This window comes from Semicossyphus pulcher, unplaced genomic scaffold, assembly GCF_022749685.1.
Source record: "Semicossyphus pulcher isolate SPU_LCO1_2020_fin unplaced genomic scaffold, fSemPul1.0.p SCAF_2, whole genome shotgun sequence".
NCBI lineage: Eukaryota > Metazoa > Chordata > Actinopteri > Labriformes > Labridae > Semicossyphus > Semicossyphus pulcher.
Window position 1 is genome coordinate 28,506,867 of NW_027211693.1, and position 21,339 is coordinate 28,528,205.

A 21,339-nucleotide genomic window follows, 5' to 3' on the forward strand; every position below is an offset into this window, starting at 1 on the left:
TTACAGTAAATAAAAACTGTCTTCACTGAACTGAAGGCCTGAATCCATCCTGATGTGTTTATTGAATCTCTGCTACACCTGAGCACTTAAACAATATAGAAGTCTTTGGACCTGCATGTCTGCTCATCAGGCTGCTCTAACAGGGGGTGTAACAGCTCGTAGTGAACACTAGATGGCAGTACAGAGTTGCCGTACCAACATGATGTGAGATTATTAAAACAGTTGATGTGGGAAATACTGAGTTAAAATAAAAACAGAAGATAACTTGTCTAATCTAAACCAATGGCTGGGACTTTACTACCCATAATTTTCCCTGACTGTACTCTCTGTCATCACAACCTTACATGTGAACTTTTTTTTCTTGAGAGTCTCAGATTTCAGCTCCAGTCCGATCTGGTCATTATTTAAGAAGTGAAATCAAACAAAGAAAAGACGGAAGTCTCTGCAGGCAAAAAGATCAGCAGCTGCTCAGAACAACAGAAAGAATAACTCAGGGATATCTAAAACATTCACACCACAGCATCAATCAGACTCACAAACACTGATTCACATATTCACACCGAAATCATCACAGTGAAACTTCATCCACACATGTATTTATTTTATTTAGGAATAATAACAGGAAGCGTTTCAAAATTGTTCCAACATATTTTCAATTTGACCAGCTTTAATATGATCAGCGCTGCAGTTACTCAGTGTGACCACTGGGGCAGAGCTCACTCAGGTGTTTCTGTTCATGTCAGTAACAGTAGATGACATCAGTGTTCTCATGATTATTATGTGCATATATGAGGATTTACAGTATATGTAGCGTTATATTAAAACCTGTAACATAATTATAAACATCCATATTACATTTGGAGTGATGGGGGACAGGTGGGGGCAGGTACACGCAGACTGTGTGATTCTCAGAGATTTCGCCCTGTTTCTCCCTGTGCTTGCTTGAGCTTCTTCCCACAGTCCAAAGACATGCTCTCGCCCAATGACAGCTGGGATAGGCTCCAGCCCCCCTGAACAGGATAAGCAGTATAGATGATGGATGATTGATTGATCCTTAAGGGAACGTCAGGAGGGTGTTTTGTGATGTTTTTCTCCACATGAGGAGCACTTCATGAAGTCTTCTCTGCTGTGAGGGCACACTGGTTCTTCTTCATAACATCTTCTCTATCATAGGATTGAGCTCTAAATCTAAATCCACCAGTGCACTGAACGTGAAGAGAGAACCTTTAATCCTACCTGGAGTAAATCAGCATTGAAAGAATCTACTGAGAGGAGAAATTCACTTCAGATTAATCTACAGAGGGTGAAAGATAAAGATTGACTCACTTATTGTATTTGTGCTTATATATTTTAAAATGTAATATTGTTTTTCCAGTGTAAACTGTATTATCAAGTTGGCATTTATTTCATATATTTTAATATATACAAGTACATCTGAGAAACAGCACCTGAGGAGTATTAGAGAGGGAGGGTAAGAAGAGAGGGGGAGATGTTCTAAGACTTGTATTTAAATATGTAAATGACGTAAAACATAAATGGCGAACATTTGTGTTTTACGTCATTTAAGTGAACATTTAAGGCTCAATGTTGATTTAAATTCTAGTATCATAAAACATCTAAAATAATACTTAGTCAAACATTTACACCATGATAACGATAACAAATTACATTTTAATACTTTAATGTTTTATAAATAACAATTTACATTTTGTTCTTCTGTTTTCGGTATTTTGTTTGAATGTCTTATATGTTTTTTAAAGTTGCTGCTGTGCTGGGATTGATAAAGTTGTCTGACGTTTCCTTCAGTTGCATTGAGCCTCACCTGAAAGTGTCTGTAGAGTCAGAGATTTACGATCTGTTCAGGTGTTTTCCTCTCATCCTGAACGTGTGCTGACGTCATGTTAACTGTACTTGCTCTCTAGCCGGTTTATTATTTTTGTTTGGTTGTAAATCTTACTTTGAAAGTTCGGCGGAAGCAGGTGTCGCGGTCTCGTTACTGCTCTCTTGACGCAGCAGCTCCTCCGTTAACGATGCCCTCAGTCACTGTAACGTTACCTGGATGAGACGCTCCCGCACCCAGCTGTGTCCTCGCGCACCGCACCGGAGCGTGCCCGGCGCGAGACAGGACGACGTTTACCGGCGGCGGCTGGACGGCTCGTGCCTCTCCGTTAACCGTGAGACTGGAGAAACACACACAGCTGTCTCACGAGACCCAGCTGCTGCTCACCGACGAGGAGAGGAGGGCTCGCGCCGCATCTGTTGCCTGGGTGAATTCATTAACACGTTAGCATCTAGCCAACGTTAGCTAGCTAGCTATATTCCAAGGTATCTACCGTCAGAACGGGATTGAATTACACAGAAAATCACGGATGTCATCTCTGGTTTCCGGTGGATACCGCTCCTAATGAGTGTTTAGTGAGTACCAGGCTCGGTTCGGGGCTGAAACATTCCGTCCGGAGCAGGAGACCTACCTGAGAGGTGAGGGAATGGGCTTCATGTAAAGCTAACGAGAGCTAGCATGCTAGCCTGATGGAGGCTCAGTGAGGCTATGCGGCTGCTGCAGAGAAGAGCGTGTAACCTGCACACACTGTGAGCTAATATGGACGCTCTAACTCTGCCCCACACCGCCAGCTAAACGGCCCACAGGATCATGGAGTCCTTCCTGCAGATAGCCCCGCACTCCCTGGCTATAGTACTGTCCAGGGTCGGGGCCGGGGAGGCGGGGGGAGCGGGCGGAGTGTCGGAGAGCGACGAGCTGCCCAGGCACCACACCGGCTACGAGATCTTCGCAGATTTCAAAGCAGAAAACACGCAGCAGCACGTGTGGAACCCGCGGATCACCGAGGCCGTGTCCGAGACCTTCTTCCTGGGCTGGATAGACGAGCACGTGCTGCTGATCCAGGGGAAGGAGGACCACCTGGAGGTGCTGAGGGAGGGCTGGATGCGGAGGTCCCTCAACCCGCCGCGGGGATTCACCATCAAATACCTGGGTAAGGCCTCCATACCCCCACTGCCTGCCCGGCCGTGGGCGGTTTACCTGCCTGTGTGTGTGTTCACGTGACCCTTCTCCAAATTGATCCTGCTTATCACCTTTCACCTGTGTGTGTGATGCATTCAGGCTCAGGTGCAAAACAGACTCTGCACGTGCACACTGAACATTTTAATCAGCAGTCTCATCAGTGAGGATGAGGATGTGATCAGTCTGTAGTTAGAGACAGGTGATTTAGTTTATTGATGCATTCCTGCATGTTTCAGCACCATTACTGTCCACGTGTTCAGAACAACCTGCAGTCTGTAAACACAGTAATATAAGACCTCTAAATGTTAGTGACTGTGGTGTTATGTTACTAACTGTCACACATGTAGGTTGTGGTGCTTTTCTACAGCTCAGTGCAGGTAAATAATTAGTGGTTAGGACTAGGAGAAACACAGTCTGGACCTCACCTGCTGAACTTGCACACCTTGTGAACATGTTTCACCCTGTGTTCTGTGAACTCACAGGGAGGGCTGAAGGGACTGTTCATGATCAGCTCAGTGCTTGTTGTTTCCTCTTTAAGAACATTTAAAGTTATTTTATTTACATATTTAAACTCCATCAGCTGGTTTAAGAGGGTTTGATTTCACAGTTTATTTACATTTGAAGCATTATTCCGTCATTGCTGTTTGTTTCGTGTTGGAGGAACATTCAGGATGTGAGCTCAAACACAGGCTCCTGTCAGGCAGAGAGTTCATCAGTTTAAACAGGTGCAGCATCAGGTGTGTTTCACCCTCCTCTGTCTGTGAATCACTGTCTTCACTTTGATTTAAATAAAGTTATTTGAGTTGAATTGAGCATGTTTGATTCTCATGAAGCAGCGCTTTCTGTATGTTAGGACATGTTAATATACATGTTGATACCAGAGAGAGCTGAGTCTCCTTTCTGTGCAGAAACTAACTGACTTAGCCTGCAGAGATACAGTGTGTGTGTGTGTGTGTGTGTGTGTGTGTGTGTGTGTGTGTGTGTGTGTGTGTGGTTTTCTGCTCTGATTAAAGAAAAGAAAGGAGAGCCATGAATAGAAGTCTTATTCTCCCCACCACCACAGGCATTTACACACACACACACACACACACACACACACACACACACATACACACACATACACTCACACACACACAATCAGATATATTTGACCTGTGTTATAAGTCGCTCAGATTATGAGCTCTGAATGTGTCGTTCAGTCTGTCTGATGTACAGATCCATAATGATATGTAACAATAACAGATCTATAATAAAAACAGATCTATATTAACAATAATACAGATCTATAATAACAGATCTATAATAATAATAATAATAATAATAATACAGATCCATAATAATAATAATAATAATAATAATAATACGGATGTATAATAATATAGATCTATAATAACACAAATCTATAATAATAATAATAATAATAATAATACAGATCTATAATAATAATAATAATAATACAGATCTATAACAATAGCAGATCTATAATAATAATAATAATAATACAGATCTATAATAACAATAATACAGATCTATAATAACAGATCTATAATAACACAGATCTATAATAGTAGTAATAATACAGATCTATAATAACAGATATATAATAACACAGATCTATAATAGTAATAATACAGATCTATAATAATAATAATACAGATCTATAATAACAATAATACAGATCTATAATAACACAGATCTATAATAGTAATAATAATACAAATCTATAACACAGATCTATAATAATAATAATAATAATAATACTACAGATCTATAATAATACAGATCTTTAATTATAACAGATCTATAATAACACAGATCTATAATAATACCATCTATGGTAATAACAGCTATATAATAATAATAATACAGATCTATAATAATACAGATCTATAATAACAGATCTACAGATCTATAATAACAGATCTACAGATCTATAATAACACAGATCTACCTGTTGATCAGTGTGTACCTGGAGGTAGAGGTCTTCACGGGTCCAAAATTTCGTGCCTGAACCCCAAGAGACCCGTTATTGTTTGATCCGGAACTGAACCAGACCCGTCTATTATTTGAAAGTTGGGACCCGGACCCGTGAAGAACTGAGAAATGCTGGACCCGGACCCGTCATCAGCGAGAAAGGTATCCATTACCGGCTTTGGCCTCAACTTTTCTCTGAACCTGCAGTCACGTGACACGTCACTCAACTCGTTGCTTTTTAATGTTTTTTCCACTTTAATTCCTGCACGTTCTCATGCGAATGACGCATTGTTGCAAGGTAAAATACACACACAGACACACACAGCACTTTCATGAACACTTTCTTGAACACTTTCTAATCACGGCCGGGTCTTCCCGGATCCATTCGGGTATTACACATAATGTTGAACAGACCCGGATCCAAGGATTACAGAACAAAGCCCGGGTCGGGTCCCAGGTCCTTGGGTTCCGGTAGACCCGTGAAGACCTCTACCTGGAGGCCTCACCTGCTCTGAGCCTCATATTTAAACCCTCCCATGTTGGTGTAGTTGGATCCTCACAGACGTTAAAATAACAGATGTGACGCTGGTTTCTTTGGTCTGTGCAGTGAGACAGGACCTTTACCGTGAGATAGCAGGTATTAAACAGTCTGTGTGGTGAGACAGTACTTTAACCTCCTCTGTAAACCTTCTGTTTGAGCTGTGTTTGATGTTTTCTGTGTTACAATAAGCTGAAGTCTCCTGGCTGTGTTGTTGCTTCTTCAATAATGATGCTGCAGTACAGCAGACACACAATCTGATCTTTTACTACGTAAAAACAGTTGCCTCCTGTGTGTGTGCTACTTGTGAAAATGTTGTGGAAATATGAACGTCTGGTCATTGGCTCTGATATTCAGCATTTTTATAGTTATCAACATTAATACAGTAAGACATGTGTTACTCTGTTTGTAGCTAGCTCTCTGTAGTCCCATTTAATGTAATAAGATAATCTGATTGGTCACAAGTCATGAGCACAGGCAGAGATTAAAACAGTTAGGTCTTTTCTGATGGGGAGCGATTGAAGTGCATAGTCATTCATTTTCAATGAGAGGCGAGCGGGCAAGTAGGGAGGGATGGGCAATCTGACACGCAGAGCAACAAGCGGGCGCAATCCCGTGAAATTGTCGCGGTCATGCTCGTCTCTCACACGCCCGTCTGCTGCCTGAGCTGAAAGTTGTTGAACTTCTTTCAACGTGATGCCCAGTAGATAACACAAAAATCACAGTGGATAAGAGTCTGATCCTCGCTGTATGTGAGTTCCCGGAGATATATAACCACTTTGTTAACAGTTAACGGGACATAAACAGGAGGGCCTTTGCATGGCAGAGCATCGGCGCAAGACTGGATGTATCAGATAGTTTGAACTGAGGCCAGGCTATACGTTACATTAGATGGTAACGTTTTAGTTAACAACTATGCTAATTTAGATAGTTGTTATAGCCTCTCGAGAAAATACAGTTCTACTGGCAGGGATACAGTAGTGCACAGGAGTCGTTTCCATGGTTACCACGCGTTGAGTGCCTGGCGTTTACTTGCAGAGTGCTTGTGTGTCTATTCACATGAAATGCGCAGTGAGACCCCGAGATCCAAGCGGGTAGGCAGGCGGAGTGTCGACCCCGTCTAAAAGACCTTTCGACTGGATTGAAGCTGAGTGAGCTGTCTGAAGGTGAGACAGTAGATATAAAACAGTCTGAAGGTGAGACAGCTGGTATAAAACAATCTGAAGGTGAGACAGCAGGTGTAAAGCAGTCTGAAGGTGAGACAGCAGGTATAAAACAGTCTGAAGGTGAGATAGCTGGTATGAAACAGTCTGAAGGTGAGACAGCTGATATGAAAAAGTCTGAAGGTGAGACAGCCGTTATGAAACAGTCTGAAGGTGAGACAGCAGGTACAAAACAGTCTGAAGGTGAGACAGCAGGTGTAAAGCAGTCTGAAGGTGAGACAGCAGGTATAAAACAGTCTGAAGGTGAGATAGCTGGTATGAAACAGTCTGAAGGTGAGACAGCTGATATGAAAAAGTCTGAAGGTGAGACAGCCGTTATGAAACAGTCTGAAGGTGAGACAGCAGGTGTAAAGCAGTCTGAAGGTGAGACAGCAGGTATAAAACAGTTTGAAGGTGAGATAGCTGGTATGAAACAGTCTGAAGATGAGACAGCTGGTATGAAACAGTCTGAAGGTGAGACAGCTGATATGAAAAAGTCTGAAGGTGAGACAGCCGTTATGAAACAGTCTGAAGGTGAGACAGCAGGTACAAAACAGTCTGAAGGTGAGACAGCAGGTATAAAACAGTCTGAAGGTGAGACAGCAGGTATAAAACAATCTGAAGGTGAGACAGCTGGTATGAAACAGTCTGAAGGTGAGACAGCAGGTATAAAACAATCTGAAGGTGAGACAGCTGGTATGAAACAGTCTGAAGGTGAGACAGCTGGTATGAAACAGTCTGGAGGAGAGACAGCAGGTATAAAACAATCTGAAGGTGAGACAGCAGGTATATGTGTGATAGTGTTTAGATGTAACAGACCTGCAGGTGGTCTGTGCTGATCCAGGACCACCTTTAAACACCCTCTCCTCTGCTTTATGTAATGACACACCTGAAGGAGTTAATGTGTTACCTGCAGATAAACAGCTGATCTCTACTATTACAGAACCTCACTGACTCTGCCGGACATGGGGCTTTTGTTGGTACTATTTTCAGCGGCGGATTAATCGACATGCTCAATACGTTTTTAAATAAAGTTCAGTGCGTGTGCGTGCGTGCATGTGCGTGCATGTGTGTTAATGAAGGAACAGTCTGTCAGGATGTGTTCACCTCCACAAACTATAAAACATAATGATCACACTCCTCCTGATGTCTGCAGCCTGTCTGCTCCTCTTCCTCCTGCACTGTGTGTGTGTGTGTGTGTGTGTGTGTGTGTGTGTGTGTGTGTGTGTGTGTGTGTGTGTGTGTGTGTGTGTGTGTGTGTGTGTGTGTGTGTGTGTGTGTGTGTGTGTGTGTGTGTGCGTGCGTGCGTGCGCGCGCGCGCGCGCGCGCGTGTGTGTGTGTGTGTGTGTGTGTTTGGCTCAGAGGCACTCAGACAGCTGAGGACATTATTCAGCAGATCAAGTTACTACAACTATGTGGTGTCTCTCCACACACACACACACACACACACCTGGTCGTGTACAGGCAGATGAGGCGAGTTTTGGAGTAATTGAGCTGAGCCTTTCATCAGGAGGAAAATTACTTTTACCCTCACAGACCTGTCTGCGTGTGTGTGTGCCTGCAGGCGTGGGGTTTCCTGCCCCTCCACCTCTCTACCTGTCTGTCTGTCTGTCTGTCTGTGTTTTGTTGGTCTGACTCTTTCATTTGTTTCCTTTTAATTAATGTCATTACAGACTCACAGTTGTGTGCTGACAGGACGTTCAGCTTCAGTGAAACACACACACACACACACACACTGCTGCCTGTGTTTAGTTTAACACAGCCTTTGTAGTTCTCAGTGATAACATGTGGTGTGAGTGAGCAGGAGACAGAGCTGCTGCTGTTTGTGAAGTTAATGTGTCGTTCATACAGACACTCACCACTTCCTGTTTAAACATTCACAGTAAAGCTCTTCAGGAAGTTGTCCTGATGTAGCATGGAGCTTGTAGTCTTTAGTGACAGCATCACACAGACTTTACACTGTTTCATTATTCACATCTAAATACTGACTGAGACTGACTGTTGGTTGTTGTTGCTTTATTTATATTTACACGTTTTTTTACAGTTAGATTTAACTTTGTGTACTTTACGTGTTCTCTCTGACTGTGACACTGCAGGGCAAATCCATACCAGGGAGCGCACTAATAAAAACAACTACTTTAATTCTGTTTATTCGTTTTTTTCTTTTTGGACCAAATATAATTTATCCTGACCACTGGAGGCAGCAGCAGACCAGCTCCTCCTGTGTTCTGTAAGGTTAAATCACTGTTTGTATCAATGCAGTCTGGTGTGTTTGAAGAGCGCAATGTAACGTCTGTTTGTGGTTGAAAATCATCTTCCTCTGTAACAAACAGGTCTCTCTCTGTAGGGATCCTTTCTGTAATGTTGTCAGACACTTAGAATAACAATCTGAGCCTGTCAGTGGAAACAACAGGAACTTTTAGTGGACACACTTTGATCCATCAAGGATTATGTTGCAGCCTGTACAGTGTGATTCACTGCTGTGGGCTGAACACATCTACTGGAGACATTCAAACACTTTGTGTACCATAAATAGGTTTCAGAAGTTTAAAATACAGGAATTACTCTGATGAAGTTATTGATTAACTCATGAAAGATAAATATTAAAGTAATGATTGGTAAATGTAGATGAAACCTTTTTTTTAACTCTGCAGAAGAACAATAAAGCTCACAATAATCACACCTCATAATGATCCTTATTTATTATGTTGTTGCTCTTCTGTCCTGCTGAGTGACTGCAGGCCGGTTTTTACTCTGTAATACATTAAACTTGATGTAGCAGAAAACAATACTAAAATAGTAAGAGTCATTACAAATAAAGTCTCTAGTAATAAATCTGTCTGTCCGTCCATCCATCCATCGGGTCGCGGTGGCAGCAGGCTTAGCAAGGTGACCCAGACGTCCCTCTCCCCAGCAACGTTTTCCAGTTCCTCCTGGGGGATTCCGAGGTGTGTCCAGGCCAGACGGGATATATAATCCCTCCAGCGAGTTCTGGGTCTGCCCCGGGGTCTCCTCCCAGTTGGACGTGCCCAGAAAACCTCCAAAGGGAGGTGTCCAGGTGGCATCCTAACCGGATGCCCGAACCACCTCAACTGTCTAGTAATAAAGTAGTTAATTAATAGTAACATAAAACATTCCCAGTTTTACAGTATTGAGAATAATTGATTTAATTATTCTCTTTCATATGAAGAAAACGTCTTAGTATAACACAAGGCATAAGTTCAGGTCTGTAGTTAAAGGACTTATTGAATTGTAGCTGTCAGACTGTGTTCATGTCAGTGGGGGGTCACACAGGTGGTTCTATCTACAGGTGGGATCTCTTCCATGTGGTTGAACACGTTGGGCCTGTGTAGCTCTGCTGGATGATGCTGCGTTTGTGGTTTCTCATATTAAATCACTAAAGATGTTTTCTGAATCTGAAGAAGGAGCCTTTAAATCCTGTCTGATGCTGTGACCCTGTATGTCCACTAGGTGGTGACAGTACACTGTAAAAAGTGAACCAGTGTTCTTCTTCTGTGGTGTCTTCAGTCCTCAGCAGCTCAGGGCTGAGTCTCATCAATGTAATGATGTTTTAATGCAACAGTCACACTATCTCTGCTCACCTACATGTTCTCTAACACAGTCACAGGTCACAGTGTACAGGAGTGACAGGGTCGCAGCTGATAATCGCTAACACTTCATACTGTCACTGCTGCTTCAAAATCCTCCCAATGGTTCATTCAGACATCAGAGGTACAGAGGGTGTAATGTCCTCTCTCTGTGTTTACTCACAATAAACAGCAGTACTTTAGTAACTGTAGTAATAGTAACAGTGGGGGGTGGGGGGGAATATTATGGAGCAGGATCAGGTTTTATCGAGATAACTTCAGGGTTAACTCAGAATTTTCAGTACTACGAAGGTGGTTCACTTCTTACTAGGGATAGGCATTTCCAGTAATCTCAATATTCGAGTAATCTCGTTACCTCATAAATGAGTAATCGAGTACTCGCAAATTATGTATTTCTTTTACCATTAAAAAAAACGTTGGACACGGCTCTCCCGCCCCGGAAATAGTAGGCTTTATGCCTGTAAGAGAACATTACTATGTAACACTTTGACATTAATGTAAATAATACAATAGAAAGCAAGTGCAATTTCAAATGCATTTATTAAACAACCTTAACAGGCCCTTCAGTTAACGTTGTTGTTACATTTTGTTGTCAAACGTCACAGCGGTAGCGCACTGTATGGACTTCTGTTCTGTGTTGCTTAACACGTAACTCACATTTTTTCCACTCTCGTAGCTGTTGTCCGGTGTGATGGTAGCTTGTACTCCGGCTCAACAAACACCATCAGCTCACAGAAGCTTTCTCCTACCACGACACTTAATGGGAGCATATCTCCAGTCACCATTTTCATTATTATCAGGCTAATCTTCTCCGCTCTGGTATCATCACAACGATGTGTGCTAACAGGGATGGCAAATGATGTGATGCAAGACTGCCTGTTTTCTGTCTCCGCTGGCTTCCCCTTGTGCTTTAAGCTCATGTTGTTAAGCATCGAATGAGTATTTCTATGATATATAAGTTTCCATTCATTCCATTCCTTTATTTAAGCCTTGAAAATCATTGAGGTTTCCCTCATTTGCAATGATGTCGAGATACAGAAAATGACACGATTAAAACAACCAAAAACACAATAATTAATAAAAACATTTGCAAACTGAAGTGAAATGATTTGAGACTATCGCCTTCATTTGTCAGAGAGAAATTAGTGTCAATCCTGAGAGTGTGTTTTAAGTAATTCAACATTTGGAGTACAAAAACTAAAGGTGGATTTTCCAAGGTTAGAGTAATCGTGAGTCACTTGAAGCATAAGATAGTCAGCAGAGCAAGTTTTGTAGGTACCAGTACCAGTCCAACATGGATGATATGTAGGGCGGTGAATGTCCAATAAGGGATTTATAGATAAAAAGATACAAGTGTTTATCACACCTCTGTGTTAAAGACCAACCAACTTTGTTATACAGAATACAATGATGAGTGTTGTAGGGATCTCCAGTAATGAATCTAAGAGCAGGGTGATAAGCTGAGTCTAGGGATTTGAGAGTGGAAGCAGCAGCATGTTTGTAGAGTATATCACCATAATCTAGGACTGACAAAAAGAATGATTCAATTATAACTTTTCTACAGTTAATAGGGAAGTTAGATCTGTTAGTTTTTGGCGAAGTTTGCTGAGAAGGTTTTCAATATGCTGTTTAAATGTGAATGATTCGTTCAGTCTGATACCAAGATATATACTGAGACTCTTTCAATGTTGCAACCATTCAGTGTAGATAGGTGTCAACTGTTAAAATCAGAATCTTTTGATCTCGAAAAAAGCATACATTTTGTTTTGCTTTAGTACCAGTTTAGGGCTGAGAAGTGCATTCTGCAGAATATTAAAAGAAATTTGTAGCTTCTCAACAGCAAGATTCACAGTGGCAGCAGAACAATACAAAATCGTGTCATAAGCATAAAGATGGATATTACAGTCAATTATAAAAGTAACAATGTTATTAATATAAATTGTGAATAAGACGGGGCCCAGAACTGATCCTTGAGGAACTCCTTTTGTCAATGGTTAAAACTCTGATTGGATATTTCCAGTTTTGACACACTGAGATCTATGAGAAAGGTAATTCTGAAACCTTTTTACTGCAACAGGGTCAAACCCAATATTAGAAAATTTTGAGAGAAATGCTTTGAGTTGGTCGTTAACCAGGGATTCCAGGATTTTCGCCAGGCAGGGAAGTTTTGATAATGGCCAATAATTATTAGGATTGTTGTTGTTTCCTCCCTTGTATAAAGGAGTCATCTGAGCAGCCGTCCAGATATTGGGAGGTATACCAGTAGAGATTAAGTAAGAAAGATTAAAAATCTGCGTTAATTGCTCTGTGATAAATGAGGAAGACGGCTTTAAAAAGAATTGATCCAATTTGTCTGCTCCAGTTGATTTCCTGGGATTAATGGTTTCTAAAGCCTTAAATACATCACAGGGTGATAGGCTGCAGTGTGAACTGAGAAGCATGGCTTATAGGGTGTGTACAGGTACTGTCATTAGAAGCGGTATCTATACAAACATCATGAAATAAGTGACCAGCAGCAAAACGCTTATAAAGGCTAGGCAGATATCAGTCTTGTTCGTTAATACACAGTTATAATATATTCTACATGTGCAGGTAAGATATTTGTTTTTTTATTTTTTAAAGAGTTTATTGCCCTCCAGAATGTTGCAGGAATTATTTGTGAGCGCTGAATTAATTCTAAGTAATAATTTGAATTTGCTTTCCGTACATAGGCTGTGCATTTGTTTCTGAGCTGCCTGAAGATGAGGCAATGGATGGGTCCCCGGGGCGTCTTGCAAGGCACCATGCTTTGTTCCTTGTTCTAAATAAATTGGATAGCTCAGGGGAGAACCAAGGATTTGATCTTTTATTCTGAGCTTTTTGAAAGGTGCGTGTTTATCCACAATTGCAAGAAAGTTCTTTGAGAAATATTCTAATGCCGTGTCAACATCTGGGATTTCAGAGGTAAAATGAATGTCACTCTGATAGAGATCGGTTATGAATGCTTGTTCATTAAAGATAGTATTATTTCATTTAAAGGCAATTCTTGATTCCTTTTTGTTCAAAGGGGTATCCCTGACACAAGCAACAAGGCAGTGGTCCCTTATTCCGCGATCAAAAACACAAGATGCAGCAATTTTCTCACTTCTGTTTGTCAAAATAAGATCTATTAATGTGGATCTGTTGGGATTTTTTGGGTTGGGTCTGGTAGGCACAGTGATCAGTTGTGTGATGTTCAAATTACTGCATAATTCCTTAAGGTGTTCAGAGGCATTAGATAACCAGTCAAGGTTGAAGTCTCCAAGGATGATTATTTCTGAGTGTGAATATTGAGAAAGAAGGTCCTGCAGTTTCGCTATGGAACAAAGATCAACTGAAGGAGGTCTATAAATTCCTACCACCGCAACTGAATTGTTTTGTCCGCATTCAATTTTAAGGACAATAAATTCAAAGCATTTAGGTACTGTAACAGCATTTAGGATAGACACATTGAAACAGATGTTTACATATAAAGCAACCCCCACCATTCCTGTCTATTCTATATAAATTATAATTATGTATTGACACATCCAGATCGTTAATGCCTTTTTTAAGACAAGTTTTTGTGATAACCAGAATATCAGGATCTGCCTGTGAGACTAATATGTTTAAATGATCTAATTTTTCTTGGTGACACAAACTTATGATGTTCCAGTGAATTAACCACAAACCTTTTCTGGCTTTAAAAGTATGATGATTGTCAAGGCACAGAGAGGATGATTCGGAGTTAGGTAAAGAGGAAACAGAAGGTTGAAGTGGAACTGCTTTTAGGTTCCTTGTCATGACAGACCACTTTGCTTGTGGCTGATGTATTCTGGAAGTAATTATGACGGGAAAGGCAGAGGTATTTAAAACAGGTGATGCCATAGTTAAAGCAATATCCTTTCAGCTACATGTGCAGCTGCCAGAGTCTGCTAAAGTCTACATGGCCGAAACAAGGCCAGGGCAGTATACTAGAGACGACACACTGCCTTCCGCTGTCCAGCACAATCTTGCTTGAGTGTCACCGATTGCTGGGATTAAATGTCATTGGACCCAATATGTAAAACGATAGACGAGACAGTGGGGTGTTCTTCCAGCAGGCTAGGAAGTGTGGAGTTTATGTGGCATACCTGAGCCCCGGATTAGCATAAGGTAGTCGCCTTAGGCACGGTTACATGCTGAACCATAGATGATCCGATGGAAGAAGATAAAGAGGGAGATGCCTGGAATGTCTCCATACACACACCCCGCCTTGCATCCACACGCACCGAAGATCTTCGTGGGGCCTCCTCGTATATGCGGCCCGATGTTCTGGCAGTAAAATTAGCCGGAGACCAAGTGCACACCTGACGGGTTTGCCTCCTGTATGCGGGCTGCCTTGGGAGAGAAGACGGCCTGGTAGACAGAAGAACCTTGGATGAAGACCAAAGGTGCTCGGCCAGTGAGGGAAACTCCAATTCATCCAGTGTGCAGAATCTGTTAGCCAGCTGAAGATGATGAGGTGGCGGAAGATGAGATCGATGGAAGCCGCCCTTGCTGACCATAGTCCAGGGCTTGCACACGGATGGTGTGGAGTTTAAGGGAGACTTTAGTTTTAGTCTGATCTGTGGTTCTGGAATGGGAAGGTGGAGCTGCGAGTGTTTTTAAGTCTAGCACCCAGATAGAGCCAGGGATCCTCCATCTGCCATCTCCATCTAACCCTAACCCTAACCCTTGATAACCAGCGTCGTGTGACCGCTCAGTGTGATCTCCTTTGTCAGGTTAAGTGAAGCCAGATCAGGTATGTTGAACTTGCTTCGTAGTATAGACCCCTGATGTTGTGTTCACAAAAACAAGGATGAGGTTTGGTGTCAGGACTTCAGGACTTTAGACTAACTGTGATCCATCTACGCAGAATAAATCCACGAGGACTTTAAAATATGTTATTGATCTAAATGTTGTGTGCACCTCTTTGTGTCACTGGAGTTTATATTTATTATGTTGCGACAACGATATTCATGACGATAAGAAAGAAGTAAACGGAATAATGTTTTGGATGTGATTTCAGGCAGCAGCATTTCTTCATGCAAACAAAATCAAAACCTGAACCCAGTAACTTAGAAGAACCACATCACTACAGTCTGCCAGTCCTGACTCCCTGCATGGGCCCCCACAGATAAATCACTGTGTGACAAACATTAGCAGGTATGGTGAGCACAGACACAGATAGCTGCTAATCAGTGCTAACACAAAAATAAAATGTAGCGTACAAACTGTGTGTCAGCCTTGTTGGACGGTCTGTTAGTGCAATAAAGCGCACAGCAAGACAGATTATTTGTCTGATATTTACATGAACAAATCTCCAAAAGGCTCCAACAGCACAAACACGGCCCAGAGGTTACGTTCAGTGACTGAATTAGCTGAGGGGACACCTAGCAGACAGCTAGCAGCTCCAACCTGTCACTCAAAGAGGCCACGCCCCTAATGATGCATCATTTTAAGCCTTATGTAAAGATTCTCCCCGTACAGTTGTCATGAAGAGAGAAATGAGCTATATAGACCCAAACTGTTTTTTGTACCAGGCTGTAAACATGTTTATTTCTGCTGTAAAGTTGGACAGTTTAACATGGGGCTCTATGGGGACTGACTCACAGCTGGAGATAGCCTCAAGTGGGCACGAGAGGAACTGCAGCTCAACACTACCCTCATTGTTGCTGCTTGTTGACAGGTTTTTTCTCTCTTTAAATACTGAGTTGCTGCCTGTTGCAGCATTTGGTCAGCGTGTTGCCAACTAGATTGTCAACTTCAGAGCTGAGTGCTGATTGGCCGGCTCATCGACTTGGCTGCTATCCAGCTTGACTTTGAAAACGCACACACACATACACACACACACACACACACACACAGTCTTAACATTTCTCCTTTCAGAAACACAAATGGGCTCACTAAGCAGAGTTCAGATTTTGGGGGTGAAGAGGGAAGGAGGGGGTGTTGACTGACATGATTCTTCCCTCCTCCTCCTCTCCCACAACAACACGCTGAGCGAGCGAGCATAGAGAGAGAGAGAGGGGCGAGCGGACGGACGAGCAGACAAAGGAGAGGCAGCGCTCGCTCTGCTCTGGATTAACCCTTTGTCCTGACTACACGCTCCTTTTTCATGGATATTTCTCTTTTACACGACCGCCATCATCCCTTCACCGAGCCGCGCACACTGCCTCTCTCTCTCTCTCTCACACACACACACACACAGACACACACACGCACACACACACCGTGCTCCCAGAGGATCAACAGCTGGTGTGTGTGTCGGCGTCCTGGTCGTGGATGGATGGAGGTGGAGGGGGATCGTGTCGTTCTCTTCCCTCCCTCTGCTGGCTGAGCTGCTTCTTTCCTCTCGCTGTCTTTTGTATTAGCCTCCCTCCCTCTCTCCCTCCCTATCTCTCTCTCTCTCTCTCTCTCTCCCTCCTTCCTTTCTCTCCTCCCTCACTGCTCAAGCTTTTGTCTCTACGACAGGGGTCCAGGCTGGTCTTTTTACCGCCCTATTTAACCCAGAGACCCCTTCAACCGTCTCCTCACCCCTCACGCTGCTGCAAGAGCTAACGCCACAACTGATGCTGAAGGCAGCATGCTAGGCTAACAGCTAGCCTCAGGAGTGCTGTGGACACATCGGCTTGCTGAGTGTCTGTTTGGTTTATGCGTGTGTGTGTTTGATTTGCGTGTGTGTTTGTGTGTGTATGCAGAGTTGGAGGGAACTCCCGCCAACACTCCCTGCTCTCCGTCCCCTCCTGACTCATCTCTGCGTCTCTGTGGACGTGTCGGTCATGTCCACAGAGACGTGACGATGACCGAGTGTGTTGGACTCAGGACCGGTCTGCTTTCTTTCACAACATGGAGGTTGTTGGTTTTCACCAGCTGATTTGTCCCCTCTGACGCTCCAGGATGGAAATCACGTGAGGACCTGGAGCCTGCAGCCTGGGGTCAAACACTGGCCCAAATATTGTGAAGTTTTCAGTGGAAGAACGACCTGACTGAGTGTTGTAGATAGAGACAGTCTGTCTGTCAGCGGCGTGGTGAGGATGAAGAAGAGCAGCAGCAGCACACTGAGGCGGGCCTGGCCCAGCTCGGACCTGATCGAGCGGCTGCTGCCTCCTTCAGCGTCCGCAGAGCCTCACAGGAGCCGACGCTCGCGCAGTGAGAAGGACTACAGAGTCCACAAACACAGCAAGAGACACCGCTACCCTCCACAGTATGCATGTCAGAGCCCGCCGGCATACACACACCCAGGTACTGCACAACAACACACACAGACACACTTAGCAGGTTAGCACAGGTTCACAGCAGGTTACCAGGAGGACTGTGAGAGAGTGGAGCTGTGAGGGAGCTCTCAATCTCACAGACAACTCACTGTACTGTTATATATACTGTATTTATATATGAGTGTCCTGTCAGTGAAATCATCTCATCTAAAGTGCTGACAACTAAAGTTTCTTCATCCTGCGGCTTAACACAGGCTAGCACCAAAGATAACTTGGCATGAAGAATAACATCAGCCCACTGTTACCTGTCCGTCTGACCTCTGAACTGTACTTGGGAGTCTCCTAATTTCTGTAGGCTGATTCAGTTAGTTTTAGCTTTAGCCTAGCCAATGACTGTATATATAGATGGACGACGCGTCTCCATCTGCTCCCATTGTACGAAATTGATGCCAAAATAGCCCCTGTGATAGGCGCTGCCATCTTGCGATGGAAACGTCATATGGAGCCAGAGACTACGCAGTAGAGATCGGCGAGTGAAGCGACCGTAGCCACTTCCGCTAACCCAAATGCACACTAACAAGGATCCCGCACAACGGTGTGTTTAACATCAGAACAGATTCTCTGTGTTGGTCTGAGGTTAACGTTCACAGGTATGGACACTTCAACGACTGTAGTGATTGTTTTAGTTATGTTTCCACTCGTGGATCGTCCTCCGCTCTGCTCACCCGGAACTGATCGGCTGCAGGAGGCAATTTGTCAACAGAGCTGTCAATCATTTTGACAGCATCAAATAACTAATTAAAAATAAACTTGTCAGAAAAATGAACACTTGGACATAAATCAGCATGATAAGAACTAACTATAATGACAGAAACCATTTTAGAGAAAAATTTATCGGGCGTGTATTTTGATTTTATAGTTTGACTCATGTCCCATCTGTTAACATGGAGGAGGCGGGCTTTATGACCTATACTGCAGCCAGTCAGCAGGGGGTGCCCAAAATGTTTTGGCTTCACTTTAAGGGCGCTGTCATGTCGTCCATCTTTTTATACAGTCTATGAGCCTAGCACGTAGCTCAAGTAGTGAAGAATGGTGTGACGTGGTGACGTTTAATAAAACAGGAGCTGTATTCACTCTGCAGTGAGAATCATCTCTATTTACAGATCCTGCAGGACCAGGACTTAGTTCAGGAAGTGTTCTGGTTTCTGTTTGTAGTCCAAGTAGCATTGACCAATCACCTATCAGCAGGCTTCAGTGTAATGACATGTAATGTCCTGCTTCCATTTGTGGTCTTTGACTTGTTGCTGATCTGCATCATGATGTTGTTATTTCAGCAAACTTAAGAGCCGTTAATTAAAGTCAATCACAAGAAAATCTGTTTCTTTTTTGGGCTTCATCCCGCTGAAGTAAGCCAGAGTGCAGCCTCTGTGTAACTTACTGTTTACAGTGAAACTGAGACTCAGCACAGACAGATGAACGGGCGCTCCTCCGGGGGATGGGATGAACCAAGAGATGACAGCGTTTATTTAGCAGACATATCTGGAAGGGAGAATTTCACTTCACTTTGATCTGAACACACGGTCGCTTCGCAAGCTGCTAACTGGACTGTAAACATTGCAGCGCACAGGAAAGGAAGTCTGGACTGGAAATCATTTGTCGCTAACCGCTGGATAAACCGGAAATACAGGGAAGTTGTCCGTCGTTCTCGTCATGACATGGTGGCTGATGGGTTCAGAGATTACAGTGAACAAAACACAGCTCTTTAAATGTAACCTGAGTTAATGTGGACACATTCTGCCACTAACAAACCCCTTAAAACTTTGTCCTTTAAGACTTTCAATCGACCAACATTTAAATATAATAGGGCTGTACCTGAATCAGATTTCTTTGAATCGAATGAGATTTGGCCGTTCAATACGAAGATTCGACAATTTGTTAACTTGTGTGTTTTGGGGTATATATTACAGCACGAATACGCAGGGAGGGAGACACAGAGGAAGGGAGAGAGGGAGGGAGGGAGCAGATGATCGCAGACTGAAGTAATGACGTGATATAAAACTTAGTTTGATCATGAAGCCTGATGCTCCTCTACAGCTCTGTGTGAAATATATGAACTACACAGCAGACTGGAGTCTCTGTTAACAGTGACGGACAGACAGAAAGATCCTCGTGATTAACACAGAACGTTACTAAACGTCTGTGTCCTCCCCGCGCTGCATTATTATATACTATGATGAACTTCATAGGCTACAGCTCCTGCCCGTGTCATTCACCGCATGTGGAGATGGAGTTTATACTTTAAAGGAAATATGGACAGATGTGTGGTGTCAGGCAGGGATGATAGAATGACATTCATCACAGAGTCTGGTTAGCTGGGTTGGGATGGTGGAGGTGTGTGTGTCATTAAGTGATACCTGGGTGTGTGTGTGTGTATGTTAGCATCAGCTAATGATAGCTACTTCTAACTGACTGTGTTGTGCGCTGGTCGACCCCTGGAGCATTTCTATCCATGTTACACAGTGAAATATTCTTCTAAGAGCTGGCTGTGTATGTCCATAACTTTCAGCTATGTTTATAATCAACTCACCAGTTTGCGTTTTTTTAAAGGAGGAATTAAAGTCAAAATCTGTTTTATTGTAACCATAACTGTTTAACTGTAGCTGTCAACTATAAAAACACTACTTTAAGACCGGAGATATTCTTGCTTTTAAGTACGCATTCGTGTGTGCATGATGGCTGCTCCACGCGCCCCGAGTCTGTTTGGAGCGTCGGCTGTGCACGTCCTCAAAAATTAACGCTACACGTACACAAGCTGCAGTATGCACATGAACAGTAGAGGCAGTGTAGAGGCAGAGGGGATGAGACAGGGTCAACACAGCAGCAGGGACAACAATGGCAGAAAGTTCTGAAGACAAGCTGAGAGACCAAGTCGCAATTATCTCTATTCTCTGAACAAACAAAGAAAAGATCGATGACTACAGATACAACTTCAAAAATAAGTGAAAATCCAAAGGAAAAGAAACTAATTTGACGCTCAGATGAAGGCAAACAACCGGAGCCAACCGTGGACGTCACACATGCAACACTGTCTGGATATCTGTGTGCTCCCGCAGTTACCGTTTATCGCCATAGATGCCACCAAAGAGAACACAACTGAGATCTTTGAGATTATATCTTTAACTTTAAATCTAACATATTTTATAATATCTCCTCCTTTTTTTAGCTTTTATTCTGCTGTTTTAGTCTCTGATGATTTCATTTTGTGGTGACATTAAATCATTGTTTTCATTCTGTTATGAGAGGAATGTTTACAGCAGTGTGAGGAAAGACCTGCTGGAGGAGGCGTACCATCCTCCTGTTGTAGGAGCCGTGTCGTGGTGTTTTCTGTCTCCTTATAATAAATAACAGACAGGTCAATAATATAACTTTACTTATAAACTGTCATTATCCTGAACCCTTGCTGTCCCGTCAGTGCAGACAGGAGAGACAGTGTGTTTCTGCTGGTTGACCTGTTGTGCGTTGGGACCCTGATAAAAGCTGTGATTGGCTGAGAGGAGATGGGCTGAATGGATGTGGTGGGGGTTGTGTAGAAGTTGTGAATGGGATATTTGTATTGTGTCACAGCTCAGCAGCATACCAACAGAAGCTCCTCCGGTCTCATAGAAACACAGAGAGGCTGACTGGAGGAGAACCAACCACTCTGAAGCTGCAGAGACTCATTCACCCCAACTCCACATGAACCTCTGTGTGATGGGGGTGGGGG

At 43.1% G+C, this 21,339-nt stretch overlaps 1 protein-coding gene across 2 annotated transcripts in view; it reads left to right on the forward strand.

Moving 5' to 3' along the window:
- Window positions 1-2,650: 2,650 nt before the first annotated feature.
- LOC138598038 (storkhead-box protein 2-like) overlaps window positions 2,651-21,339 on the forward strand; it is a 60,633-nt gene continuing 41,944 nt past the window's right edge. The window contains exon 1 of one of the 2 annotated variants that reach the window (XM_069669697.1): window positions 2,651-2,990. In XM_069669697.1, coding sequence (XP_069525798.1) covers window positions 2,651-2,990 — 340 coding nt within the window. Of the gene's footprint in view, window positions 2,991-17,370; window positions 17,605-21,339 lie in introns of those variants that run through there. The other variant, XM_069669698.1, reaches the window with a different exon arrangement.